The sequence below is a fragment of the Ailuropoda melanoleuca genome, chromosome 16, assembly GCF_002007445.2.
Source record: "Ailuropoda melanoleuca isolate Jingjing chromosome 16, ASM200744v2, whole genome shotgun sequence".
In the NCBI taxonomy this organism is placed as follows: Eukaryota; Metazoa; Chordata; class Mammalia; order Carnivora; family Ursidae; genus Ailuropoda; species Ailuropoda melanoleuca.
In genome coordinates, this window is record NC_048233.1 from 84,368,037 (window position 1) to 84,381,186 (window position 13,150).

Genomic DNA, 13,150 nt, shown 5'->3' on the forward strand with positions numbered 1-13,150 from the left:
CGCTGCCCACTGGGCTCCGAGGCCGCGGCCCAGCTGCTGCGCTCGGCGCCCAAGGTCTGCGTCACCGTCCTGCCCCCCGACGAGAGCGGCCGGCCCCGCAGGTCAGGGCGGCGACGCGGGGAGGTGGGAGGACCTGGCCGCTGGCCACCGCGGAGCCTGGGCCTTAGCCTTTCCCCTAGAATACCCACCGTGAGGAAGGCTTTCCTTCTCCAGAGAATTCCAGGTCTCTTAATCTTTGAGGCACATATGCAGAGTGAAGCCATTTCAGCACGCTGTCTTCCCTGCTCAAGATCCAACAGCAGCCCCATCTTTTTTTTTTAGTTTTAACATTTATTTATTTATTTAGAGTGTGAGAGCACGAGTTGGGGGAGGGGCAGAGGAGAGGGAGAAAAAGAAGCTCGAGCTGACTCCCCTCCCAGCGCCTAGCCCACGCGGGCGGGGGCTCTCACGACCCTCCGAGATCACGGCTGAGCCGAAATCGAGACTCAGAGGCTCAACAGACAGCCATCCAGGCGCCCCTACAGCCCCAGCTTTTTTTTTTTTTTTTCCCTTAAGCATTATCCACAGACACATACATACACGCTATGGATTGCCTGCTGCGTTAAGCCAGGATATGCGAACTTTTCCTGTAAAGGGCCAGATAGTAAATATTTAGGTTTTCTGGGCCAGCTGGTCTCTGCTCCAGGTACATACACAGCCCTGCTGTAGCACAAAAGCATCCATAGACGCTCGGCAAATACATGAGCTTTCTTTATTCCACTAAGACTTTATTTGTGGACAGTGAAATTCGAATTTTAGTGATTTTCATGTGTCATGAAATACTTTTTTGATTTCTTTCAACTAGTTAACAATGTAAAAACCACTCTTGGCTCATAGGAGTACAGAAACAGTCACATCTGCTAAACCAGAAAATGGCAGAGGCTGGATTTGGTTCCCCGGGCAGGTTTTGGATCTCTATGCTAAGTGATTTACTTGTGTTGGTATTTAAAGCCTCATGGCAAGCTGTGAACCAGTACTGTTATGCCCATTTCACAGACGGAGACATCAGTGTCCTGAGTGAGTTGCCCAGGATACACGGGGGCAGCACCGGGCCTGGAAAAATGGCCAGTAGTCAGGCAAACGTTTTTCATTGTTAGGGACTTTGGAGAGCTCGCCTCCTGGAAATGAGCCTCAGGCACAGCTGGGAATGGGGCTGGAGATGCAGGGCACTGGGGACAGGGCCTTCCTGCCTGACACTGGCCACTCCTCCCCACAGGAGCTTTTCGGAGCTGTACACGCTATCTCTGCAGGAGCCCAGCCGGCGGGGCGCCCCAGAGCCGGTGCAGGATGAGGCCCCAGGCGTGGTGACGCTGCTGCCCGTCGCGAAGCAGCTGCTGCAAGTGTGCCTGCACGACGGTGGCAGTCCCACGGGGCCTGGGGATCTGGCTGAGGAGAGGACTGAGTTCCTGCATAGCCAGAACTCACCGTCACCCCGCAGGTGCCCCCTCTCAGCCTTCCCTCTTCTCCAGCACAGGGAGGCTGGACAGGCATGGCCTGTGAAAGCGGGGGCCCTGGGGTGCAGCTTCTCTTGCTGAGCCGTCCCTGCTCTCCCCAGCTCCCTGTCAGATGAGGCCCCAGTCCTGCCCAACACCACCCCGGACCTCCTCCTGGCCGCCACAGCCAAGCCGGCAGCACCCAGTACTGGCAGAGAGACGCCCCCCACCCAGGTGAGCAGAAACAAGACTCTGGAGCCCAAAGAACAGGGGTGGGCACAGTGGTGATGGTGGCCGTCCCTGCATTCATACCCATTAATACCCCCCAGGACGGGCCAGGCAGCCCCAGTGGTTGTGAGGACAGGGGTGACCCGGCCCCAGAGCTGAGGGCCTCCTTCCTGCCACGAACCTTGTCTCTGCGGAACTCCATCAGCAAAAGTGAGTCTAGAACAAGGTGGGGTCTGGAGATGGGGGGCTCACAGGGGCTGGCTGGGGCTTCCCTGACTGAGCCCACCTCCTTGTGCCTGTAGTCATGTCGGAGGCGGGCAGTGAGACCCTGGAAGATGAGTGGCAGTCCATCTCGGAGATCGCCTCCACTTGCAACACCATCTTAGAGTCACTGTCCCGGGAGGGTGAGGCCACCAGGGCGCTGGGGATGGAAGCCAGGATAGGGTGGGGCTCTTTCTTCCTTTACCATCCTGCCCAAACGACCCCTGTGTCCCCACAGGACAGCCCATCCCGGAGAACGGAGATGCCAAGGGAACTCCAAAGGCTGATGCTGAGTAAGCCTCCCTGTGCCGATCTAGCCCCTTCCCTGTGTGCGTGTGACCACCGTCTGCACCCGTCCTCGAGGGCTAAGCATTGTCCCGGGCAGGGCTCTGCTTTCCCGGACGTGGAAGTCTGCGAACACCGGAGTTGGCCCGGCTCATTTAAGTGGGCCTGGGAGCCAGCCAGAGGTGCCGGCCTACCGGTCCGGTGACCTGACCCCTCTGTCCTCAGGCCAGAACCCGGGAGCCTGTCCGAGAAGGTCTCTTACCTGGAGTCCATGCTCAGGCAGCTGCAGGAGGACCTGCAGAAGGTGACAGGGTGGGCTGGGGTCGGCTGGAGTTAAGGGCTGCCCTGGGAAGGAGCCAGCACCGTGACAGCTGCCTCCCCCGCCGCAGGAGAAGGCGGACAGGGCCGCCCTGGAGGAGGAGGTGCGGAGCCTACGGAACAACAACCGGAGGCTGCAGGCCGAGTCAGAGAGTGCGGCCACCCGCTTGCTCCTGGCCTCCAAACAGCTGGGCTCGCCCACCGCGGACCTGGGCTGAGCCGGCCGCTCCAGCCTCAGCCCGGCTGTGGACCCGCTCACCACTGCTCAGGTCCCTCGGGGCACTGGGACCCTCCTCAGGAACTCTCCCAGCGCGCGGAGGCGCGTCTTAGCACTGCCCCCCACCCCATGCGGTGGTGAAGTCACCCTTACCTCGTCCCTGTTTGTAAATATTCTGTGGAGAAAAGCGGACTTCAGGGAGTAAAGAAGCCACTATTATTTGTGTCTGTGCGGGTTGTTCATGACATGACAGGGGAAGGGGTTTTGCCCCCAGAGGCTCCAGCCAAGTTCTCAGGACCGATTAGAAGGACAGGCCTCTGGGACATTGGCTCAGGGTGAGGTTGGCGCTCCCCGAGGGGTTCTTTGAAGCTGGGCCACCCCTTGGATTCTCTCACAAACATTTATTTGGTCTGTTGGGAAGCAGATGGTCACACCCTGCACCTACTCTGCTTTGTCGCGGGTGCCGGACCAGCCAGGCCCTTGCCCTGGAACCAAACCTTAGGGACGGAGATCAGGGGCAGAGGGACAGAGGTGGATCTGCAGGGCGGGGGATGGAGTTTAGGGATCAATGAGAGCCTGACTATGCCCGGATGTGAAGGCCCTCTTACTTTTCAAGGCACTGCCCCCCAGTTGCAGGTCTCCCCTCCTCTCCGTAGGCCGGGGCTCCCTTGACCCCCCAGAGGTGACTGTGTGACGCTGGGAAAGCCAAGGGAGAGGTGTGGCCTGGCCGGGAGGACGAGGGCTCACTCTTTCCCCTGAGGCCTCAGGCTGGGCACACCGCGCTCAGCTAAGCCGACCGCTTCCTCTGGTTGGGAACCTTCTCACCCCTCCGCGTCCTTGCCCTAGCCACGCCCCCGGTGCTGGGGTTCCATCAAGCGCCGCCTCTCTGGGTGCGACCCCGCAGGTTCGCAGGGGTCTTGACCTGGCGACCACGCTCGGGGTCCGCCCCTTGCGCGGAAGCGCAGCTTGGCCTGGTCCCTGAGTGGCCCACCTGCTTCAGGCCCCACCCCTGGCTCCGCCCCCTGGGCAAGTATGCAGCTCCAGCTCGGCTCTCCGTACGCTTTCTGGTACCCCGACATTGCGCGGCCCGCTGGCGTCTTCCTCGAAGGCACAGTCCATCGTAGTCTGCTGCCGTTCCCAGGGGCCGCGCTAGCTTTTGCAGCGAGCCCCACTGATAACCCCCAGGACTCTGCCTTCACCCTCCCGCAGCAGTGCGAAGCCCAGAGCTTAGACGCCGTCGGACGCGGACAGGGGTTTCCCCGCCTCGCATTACCTGCCTCCGCCCCTTGCAGAATGCTATCTGTGCGCATGCGCACTTGAGAAGGCAGGCCAAGGCCTTTCAAGAGCACTGCTTTACTGCGCCTGCGTCGGGCCAAGCCGGAAGTACGTCCAGCTCCCCCACTTCGGGCTGTGGCCTAGCTTTTGTTTAGGCCTCCCTGGGCTGCCGATGTATTTCTTCGACCCTCGCAGAACAGGATGTCAAAGCACAGGCCTTTACCTGGAATCTCCCCTTCCCCAAAAGCTGCAAACTTTCCCCTGACCACCTGAGAGATGAAATTCAAAACTCTTAGTCCATTGTCGTTGATCTTTTACAGCTTGGCGCCATCAAACCTTTCCAACATTGTCTCTTTTACCCTCCTCACTTCCCAAAGCTGATAGCCGCTCCGTAAAGACTCACCCTGCTCTGTTGATCTAAGACCCAAAGCTGATATGGCCTCTGTGACGCCCTTCCTGAAACTACTCCATCCCCATAGCCAATGGACCCTACGGGCTTCTCCCTATGCTGGGACACCACCCACATTAGCTGCCTGCTTTCATGCCTGGGCATTTCATTCCAAGGGCATCCTCAGACTGCAAGCTTCTAGATGGCAATGTAAATATTCATCCAGCTCTGTGTCACTTATGTCCAGCCTGACCAGCAAAGAGTGTGCTGTTTGCTGAAAGAAGGGAAATCTCCGGCCAGCTTGGCAATGAATTTATTAGTTCAGAGTAGAAAGAGCAAGAGTCCAACTGCTTTGATTCTTCAGTAAAAACTGAGCCTCTTGATTGGAGAGCTGCCAGCCTGCCCTCCCCCCTACTCTCCAAACAACTAGCCCTACTATTAAGGCACTTGAGAAAAGGGGGAACAGAGAAGTCTCAGACCGAACCTCCCTGGATCCTGGAAAGGGCCAGTGTTGTCCCACCAGTTCCCTTCAGCCACAGTTGAGCAAGGGAAGAGCTGGCAGAGACCTCTGCAGGGCCAGGGGGCCAGGCCCTCAAATGCTGGTGTTAGTTCAAGGACAATGCCAGCACCACAGAGGGGCTGGTAAGGGGCGTTATTTTGGCACAAGGTGAGAATGAATCCATGATTTAAGGAAGACACTTGGTGATAAGGCTTTGTGGCCTCAAAGGCCATAGCTCCAGCCTGTCCCTCTCTCTAGGAGAGTATTAGAAGCTGGAGGGTAGGGATGGGAGCCCCCAGAATTCCCTATAAAGAGAAGGGAGCTGAACATCAGGATAGGGGAAGAGTTTGAGTCCTCCCTGCTCCCCCCTTTCCAGAGAAGTTAATGCTTCTGCTTAAGCACCTCCAAAAAGAGAGAGAGATAGACAGTGCCAATAAAAGAATAAAATGCACCCCCCCGGAAGACATTACCCAAAGACGTCGGGGGCAGTTGGAGCACCCCCACCCCCCCAGAATCCATAAGTGCTTGCTTTGGGAGGGCTTCGATCCCCTGCAACCCAGTGCTCCGGGTGGGGTCAGTGTCTCCCACTTAGGAGCTGATCTGACTCAGAAGGGCTGAGAAGTCCATGTCTGCAATGGAGGAGAAGTCTTCATCCCCTGAGAGGAGGCCGTTGGGGAGCCCAGAGGCCCCCAGGGGAGCAGGAGCTGGGTCAGGGGGCCTCTGGGACCCTGTCACCAGGCGCGTTATTGCCTCAGGGTACTCCATCAGCATGGGCTCGGCTGTGTGGGGGGCCACAGATACACCCTGGTTCAGCAGCTGCTGAAACTCAGAGTTGTCGACAGATGCCAGGTCTGTGAACACGGCGGGGTCAGTGCTGTTGCCCAGCAGGGCCCCCAGGTCTTCGTCGGCGTCAAACTGCAGGTGCAGCAGGGCCTCTGACAGTGTCCCTTCCCCGGCCTGGGTGGTCTTGGGGATGGGGGGGACCACAGCCTGAGCAAGGCCTGGGGCTAAGATCGGGGCAGGGGCTGGGGCTGGGGCCTGGGCGAGGATTGGGGCAGGGGCTGGGGCCAAGGCAGAGGTCTGGTTTGGGATCTGCCCCGAAGGAAAGACCATGGGGGAGAACTCCTCGAAGTTGATGGTGCTGAGGGACGGCGTAAAGGGATAGGGCTGGGGAGCTGGGAGAGAGAGACAGAGAGTCAGGGGTCAGAGAAAGCTTCAGAGACCCACCCTGTTGTCTGTGCCCCAGCCCCTGTCGGTAGGGCTCAGGATCAGCCCCTCCCCAAGAGGTCCCTGCGAGCACCCTCACTCCCTCCTTTTACTCCCTCTGACCTGTGCAGTTCTAGCATCACCTCCTTCCAGCCCCCAAAGCTCTCCCAGCCTTTTAGAGGAAGGGATGCTGTCAGAGACCAGCTGGTAAAACTTCACTTTACAGCTGAAAACTAAGCCCCAAGAGACCACGAGCCCAAGGAGCATCCAGTGTCGTGGCCTGAAGGAGGACACTTCGTTACTCTTTTTTGAGCTACATACGAGCACATACATTCTGCTACGTTAGAGGAGACTTCGATTCCCTAATTCAACTGAAAGCTGAGGGTAAAGACTGCATTTTAAAATGGTCTCCCAAGGCATCCAATACAGGGTTTAGCTGACACAGTGGTTCTCAGACCGCAGTGCTCATTGGTGCATTAGCTGGTTCCCAGGCCACGTTTCCGAAGCCTCTGCGCAGGTCAGTAACGGGCCCAGGAATGCACATCTTCACCACTCCCCTAACGGCTCTGACGTAGGTAACTAGGCCTCAAGCCCTGAGAAACATGAGCCCAATAGAGAGCAGGCTTCAGACACCTGCTTGTGAAGCTGACTGCTTGTCCCACCCCAGGTCCCCAAACCACAGGCCAAACAGATTTGAGCCTGTAGTTCCGGTGGGGCAACAGGAAATCCTTACCTGGCTTGGGGACGGAAGGTGTGCTTCGGGAAGGCACAGCAATGCGCCGGGGTGGAGGTCGGGGGTCGGTGGGTCCTGTGGGGCAAGGCTGGGTCAGTCCCTAGCTCCCAGCTCCTAGCCCCCTCCTCGTCTCCCTCCCCGATCCACCACCTTCTCTCTAATGCTCTCCACTGCCCCTCTCACCATTGAAAGGACTCTTTTTCATGATGCTCTTGAAGGTCTCATACGTCCTTTTGCGTTTCTCCTCAATCCGGTGTCGATCATCTAGAAAAGTAATGGGGAGAAATGGGCCTCGCTCTTTTCGGCTGGATCCCCAGAACTTTCAAAGGACGCACAGGAGGAAGATGACGAGAAAAGCTTTCCGTAAGACCCTTTCTCCAAACCCTCCCCACCAATGAGAAGGGCTGCATGACAGTGTGAGATGCAACAATTCTCACACTGCTTTCTGAATCCCACAGCTTTCTGAGAAGGCCTCTGGTAGCTGAATGCAACCCCCCAAAAGCCACATGGATGCCTCCAAGTAAAGCGGCCATGCTCTGGGGCGGGCAGGAGCCCTTGTGGGACCCTGTCTCTAGCTTATTCTCTTACCTGCACTGCCAAGTCCCAGCTCACCCCCAGTCTGGATCCAGGCCTAGCTATGACCTTCGCGCTCTGGGGCAGCAGAGGCACGATGGGCTTGCCGGAGACCGACAGAGACCTGTACTCTTACCTCTGACGGTTGGCTAGTTCAGTGTGGAGCTTCCAGGACTGCCTTTCTACGTACTGTGGCACGTGGATAACTCCAGAGTACTCAACACCAACAGTCCAAAGCCAACCTCATCATCTCACCTCCAAAACCTGCCTCCTCCTCCTCCAGTGTCCCCTCACCACCCATCTGTCCTGTCACCAACACCAGAAACCTTGAAATCGTCCGTAATGTCTTCCTTTCTTTCACTCCCCACCATCCACTAACTTGACACACATTCACCAAGCCCTCACCACGTGCAGCCTCCATTCTCACCACTGGGGATATGGCTGTAAGCAGACAAGGCTCCTGCTCCCCCAAAAGCTGACATCTTAGTGACAAGGGAGGCAGGGACACAACCATATACAAGTGACAGGAGCTCTGAGGAAAAGACACGGGGTGATGTAACAGAACCGGAAGTGAGGCTGGACAGCTGAGCCTAGAGGTGGCCAGGGAAGCACTGGTGTGAGCCCATCGTGCTAAGATCTGGGGCCAAGCATTCCAAGCCGAGGCAACGGCTGGAGCACAGGTCCTAGGGAGGACCCAAGGAGGACAGCGGCGGAGGGGACCGTGGCCATTCGCCCCTCAAGGTTCACAGCACATCTCCTGGACCACTGTAGTATCTTCCCTGCAATGGCCTCCCTGCCTTGAGTGTCTCCCTCTCTGATCCTCTACACACTCCTGCCAGAGTGAGCTTCCAGATCCAAGGTGCCCCTTCCTTCGGTGGCTCCCCACTGCATTTAGGGTGAAATCTTGGATGAATGCCTTGAGTCTGATACTCAAGGCCCTCTGGCCAGCGCCTGCTCGTTGCCCACTGGCACTCTCACGGGGCTGCCCCCAAACAGAGTGGTCACCCTCCAACACCCTTGCGCCTCCAGGTGCCTGTCCGCCTGCCTAGAGAATGCACTTCTGGGTCTTTCTCTATCTTAAATGCTCCCACTCCACGCGGCCATCTCCACTCTTTGCACACACCTCCCTCCGTCTCACACGGAACAGATCTCCGTCCTCTCTGTATTCACGATCCCTGGCACGGGCCCTGACACCAAGTGGGCACTCAGTAATTATTTGTGGAACGAACCAATGGCTGTTTCAGGGGTTGCTTTCCAAACTCTATTAGACTGCTCCGAGGGCAGAAAGCTCCCTCAGGCTAGATGACGGGATTTGGACTGAAGATCATTCTGGCTGTTCCTAATGTAGTCAGGTGCCCGAAAGCCTTGATCAAATCATGACAATGTGGTCGTGACAAAAGACACCACAGCGTGGCAACAGAACCCTAGAGCCAGAGAGCCTGGGTTTAAATACTAGCTCTGTGACTATGGATGTGACCTCGGGCAAGTTAGACACTATCTTCTAAAATCAGGTAATTCACTGATATGCTTGGAATAGGACCAAACACGTAATAAGGACTGAGTAAGTCCTGGGTGTCCTTACTACTAACTGAGCCAAGCAAGAGAATCTGATTACTGCATAAATCCCCGCCCCAACTCCAGTATGTGACCCTCACCCACAGCCACAGACGTCTAGCCCTGGCCTCACTTTTGCTGGTGGGAGTCTGACAGCCCTGCTGCTTCCCTCCCCAGCTGTGTACCTGTGTCTGGCAAGTACTGGAATTCCATGGGCTCGCTGAGCTCCCGATCTGAAGGCCGCCGCAGCTGCATGGAGACACGCACGGGGGCCTGCAGGCTGGGGTCCGCGTAGGGAGGTGTCCGGAACACAATGGCCACTTGTCGGTGGACGTCAGCTTGAGAAAAGGAGCCTCGGGCCTCCCAGCCTGGTCCCGTGAAATACACTTCGATGTCCTCTGCAGGAGATGGGGCAGCCGTGTGGGTCACCGTGCTCAACTCACACGGCTCGCTGCCCCGCAACTGCTGAGACGTGCTTCCTGAGATACATCACTCTCTGCCCCCGAGGTGTTGGGGGGAGTTTTAAAGCCAGTCCCCTGACACTCACCATCTCCGCTCAGCCTTGCCCTTCCCCTCCTGTTCCAGAGTCCAGCCCTCTTCCTGGTGTGTACCTTTCTGCACCTTGTCACACAGCAGGAAGATCTCATCCCCCCCAAGGCAGCTCCCAGAGTTCCGGTTCACTCGGCAGATCTTGAGCTCGGCGGTGTTGGGGGCACCTGAGGGTGTGGGGATAAGGAAGGAAACCCAGAACCATCAGAGGTCTCCGGGGCTAGCCCACAGGAAAGGCAACATCCCTGTCCATCCCAGAGTCAAGGCTGTCCAGAGCTTGCTGACCACACCTCTGCAGCCAAGGTTCGACCAATCCCATCGCTCTTTACCCCCAACTTATTTAGCAACTGTTTACGTACCAGCACCTATTATGTACCCAGCACCGTTCTAGGCACGGAGAACACGACAAAACCCAAACACCTCTGACCTCATGGAGCTGATAGTCCGGGGGAACCAATCTGATCACACCTCCTCTCTGTCCACCACACCCAAGCAACCTTCAAGGCCCAGTTTGCTTGGCAACAAACCTTTCCCTCCTGACCTCCACTTCATCCTGGTTTCCTATCCTTAGGGCTCCAGAGCCCTTTTATTTTCATTCATCCTGGCTGTTACTTAATTAAAGACGGCAATTGATCAACATTGGCCCAATTCATCTGTGAACTTCCTGTGAGCTTTCATCATTGAATTACTACTCTGTACCATCATCTTGTTCCTGGGAGTTCATTTCCTGGAGTCGTTAGTACAGTTCTGGGCACACCATCCTCTCATCACATATTCAAAGTGTCTGTCTTCCATCTGATTCCCTGCCAGCCTGGAAGCTACACCAAGGGCAGCTCAGGGTCTTCTTTGCCTTGTCCCCCCAGCCAGCACAGAGCCGGACACAGATGAGATGACAAATACGCCAGATGCTTGAATGAAGCCAGAGCTCCTCTCGCAGGTCATTCCCAGCCAATCCCCTTCCTCCTCCCAGGCTTGTCCCTCTCCCCTTCCCATGGCTCCTTGGCCACTTACGGTTGTCAAAGATGGGATGAGAGAGGACGGGTGACAAGCGAAGGGGCCTGCCTGCCGGGTCCCGCACTGTCACCTGGAAGCACAGCCGCACCGCATTCAGGTCGTAGTCCCCACGCTGTTCTTCTATGGGAACTGTCACAAAAACAGATGGTCAGGAGATCAGGAGGCATGGCAGGGAATGAGGGGGGGCAGGGGGCTCTGGGCCGGGAGGATTGCTCGAGGGTATGTCAAACAGTGGGAGTCCTAAAGGAGGAGAGAGAGAAGGTTCTAGACCCATCACTGACCTGTGCGACCCACCTGTGACCCTGGATGTCATGTCCCCTCCCTGGCTCCCACTTTCCCCAATGGTAAAATGGGAGTGTGTACTGAATGGGCAGCAAAATCCCATCTGTACTATGAGTCTTGGCCAATGAGGGAGAGACTCAAGGAAGGTGGCTTCGGAAGGGTGACAGAGGGTAGGGGTGCTTCAACCAGGTCCCCGCCTTCGCTCCCTCACCCCTCACCTTGGAAGGGATTGTTGTTGGTCTGGATGCGTTGACTGATGGCCTGCTCCAGGTCCCGCTTCTTTACACACTGGATCCCCAGGTTCTGGAAGCTGAGTCCCCCCACAGGAATGAGTCCCATTGTCTCTGCCCGGTCTACCCCTCCCTCCCCTACCCATTCACCAGATCACCACTGTGCTTCATCCCCTCGAATGGCTTCCTATTGTGCTGCAAAGAAACCCACTCCTTACCTTGTCTGACAAGCACCCGTGCCCTGCGGCCTGGTCCTAGCTGCAGTCCCTGCCCTCTACCCCCTGACCCTAGCCATAGTCCCTGCCCTCTACCCTCTGGACCTAGCCACAGTCCCTGCTGGCCCCCTATCCTCAGCCACAGTGGCTTCTTTCTTGTTCTCCAAACACACGAAACTCACCCCCCACTTCAAGGCCTTTGCATTTGTTCACTCTGCTTGGAATATTTTTCTATACTTCTCTGCTCTTTCTCACTATTCAAGACTTAACTGAGAGGCCTTTCCTGACTTCCCGGCTCTCCAACCTCCCCTCCACCGGTCAGCTACTCTTCTAGCCTAAAACTGTTTTTATTTTCATCAATGAAGTTACTTCGGGGGTTCAGGGGTCATTAGGGATCCATCCCTATCCCATGGAGCTCATATCTACTTGACAGTGGAGATGCACAAACAGGTAAGTTCAAGGCAAAAAGAATCTGCTTGCAGAGCTAGGAGTGAGGAATTCTGCCCCACGTTCAGAATGGAGTCACACTGTGACAGCTACACAACTGCCCCGCCTCTTGTCCCCCTACCTCAGCCCCCATACCCTGCTGGTCAGGAGCTCACCTGTGGATGCAACGGTCGGGGCAGAGCTCAGCCTCATAGAAGCCATCCCGGCAGTCTTTCCCCACAAGCTCATGGGGGTGAGGCCGGTGAGGGGGGTCCTTGGTAACCAGGGAGATGCGAACTGTCCCTGGCCCAGTGTAGCCATTGATCTGTTCAAAGTACAGAGAACATCTAGAAACTGAGGAATTCCAGTCCCAATTCCCAGACGCTGACTGCACCCGGGCCTGGAGGCGAGCCTGCTGGGGTTCCACAGCTCCTTCCCGCAAACCCACTCTGGGCCCACCACCCCACCACTAACAGCCATGCTGACCTTGATGGTGGGGTGGGTCTTGGTGGTATCCGTGCTCCTCTCGCCCGGGATACTGCCCGCTGAGCGGCCCTCGCACTTGTAGCGGAAGCGCATGCCCCGCTGCTTGGGCTGCTCGATGATCTCCACATAGGGGCCAGAGGCCTGGGCGGGCTCTGCGGGGGCACATGCACCAGCCCCAATCAGGCGGCTGCCCTCCTTGCCCCCACCCCGGGGAGCTCCACCCCTGTCACTGAGAAAGGATGGTCCACTTACCAGACGGGAAGATGAGGGGAAACAGGTCTGAAAGGGGAGGGAGACAAGGGTCAGCACAAGCCCACTTCCCACCCTTACCAGGGAGGGCCCGCTGCCCTACGGAGAGGGGATGGAGCCAGGCTCCTGCCCTCCGAAAGGGCACTGAATCAGGGCCTGCCCCCTGGAGCCTGCGGGGAAACGAAGAAGGGGCAAAGAAGGCAGAAACACCTGTTTCCTGAGGGAAAACTGGGTACAGCGCCCTCTCCTTACTGAGGGAAACGGAGTCTGGGCCTGTTCTACTTCCATAAGGAAAACTGAGGGAGGGCATTCCCCACACCTCATCCTGAGAGGAAACTGAGTCAGATACATTCTCCCCTAACAAGGAAACCAAGTCAGAACTGCCCCCATGGCCCCGGGGTGGAACTGAGTCAAACCTCACCGCCCCGCGCCCCCGGAGAATACTGAGTCAAGACCCCCGCCACCCAAAGGGGAAACTGAGTCACACCCTTCAAAGCCCGCCCCGCCCCGCGCCACCATCCGGCCGGCCGCTCCCTGCGCAGCGCCCATCGGCGCAGGAAGGGGCGGAAGGCGACGCGGGGGCTCCCGTCGCCGTCCCCGCGGCCCCGACGCGGCCACCCCGCGGGGTCAGAGGGCGCCCTCACCGTCCATGGCCGGGGTCCCGGGGGCGGGGCCGGGGTCGCAGCTGGG

The 13,150-nt window shown here is 57.6% G+C and overlaps 2 protein-coding genes across 3 annotated transcripts in view; one reads left to right on the top strand and one right to left on the bottom strand.

Annotated features, from left to right (window-relative positions):
* Window positions 1-3,000, top strand: part of SIPA1 (signal-induced proliferation-associated 1) — an 11,673-nt gene extending 8,673 nt beyond the window's left edge. Inside the window, exons 9-16 of the mRNA XM_034644838.1 lie at window positions 7-101; window positions 1,256-1,477; window positions 1,595-1,706; window positions 1,802-1,910; window positions 2,003-2,104; window positions 2,200-2,254; window positions 2,472-2,550; window positions 2,636-3,000. Of these exons, the coding sequence (XP_034500729.1) occupies window positions 7-101; window positions 1,256-1,477; window positions 1,595-1,706; window positions 1,802-1,910; window positions 2,003-2,104; window positions 2,200-2,254; window positions 2,472-2,550; window positions 2,636-2,782 (921 nt within the window). The 3' untranslated portion in view covers window positions 2,783-3,000. The remainder of the gene's footprint in view (window positions 1-6; window positions 102-1,255; window positions 1,478-1,594; window positions 1,707-1,801; window positions 1,911-2,002; window positions 2,105-2,199; window positions 2,255-2,471; window positions 2,551-2,635) is intronic.
* Window positions 3,001-4,740: 1,740 nt separating this feature from the next.
* Window positions 4,741-13,144, bottom strand: RELA (RELA proto-oncogene, NF-kB subunit). Of its 2 annotated transcripts, none has more exons than XM_034645995.1 (11): window positions 13,105-13,144; window positions 12,464-12,490; window positions 12,212-12,363; window positions 11,902-12,050; window positions 11,073-11,164; window positions 10,570-10,701; window positions 9,621-9,725; window positions 9,195-9,407; window positions 7,066-7,146; window positions 6,883-6,957; window positions 4,741-6,118 (listed from the first exon to the last, which is right to left on the bottom strand). In XM_034645995.1, exons 1-11 carry the CDS (start codon window positions 13,109-13,111, stop codon window positions 5,532-5,534), a joined length of 1,620 nt encoding a protein of 539 aa, XP_034501886.1. In that variant the 5' UTR covers window positions 13,112-13,144; the 3' UTR covers window positions 4,741-5,531. The 2 variants fall into 2 exon arrangements, with proteins under 2 accessions (XP_034501886.1, XP_019652454.2); XM_019796895.2 differs by lacking the exon at window positions 13,105-13,144 and adding an exon at window positions 12,671-12,856.
* Between the last annotated feature and the right edge of the window lie 6 nt (window positions 13,145-13,150).

Excerpts from the sequence above, each read along its gene's own strand:
- RELA (XM_019796895.2), bottom strand. The coding sequence starts at position 12,770 with ATGCCCTCCCTCAGTTTTCCTTATGGAAGTAGAACAGGCCCAGACTCC. Across the intron at positions 9,408-9,620 it reads GTGTGACAAGGTGCAGAAAG|AGGACATCGAAGTGTATTTC; the intron begins GTACACACCAGG and ends CATCTCCTGCAG. Across the intron at positions 7,147-9,194 it reads CCAGTACTTGCCAGACACAG|ATGATCGACACCGGATTGAG; the intron begins GTACACAGCTGG and ends TTACTTTTCTAG.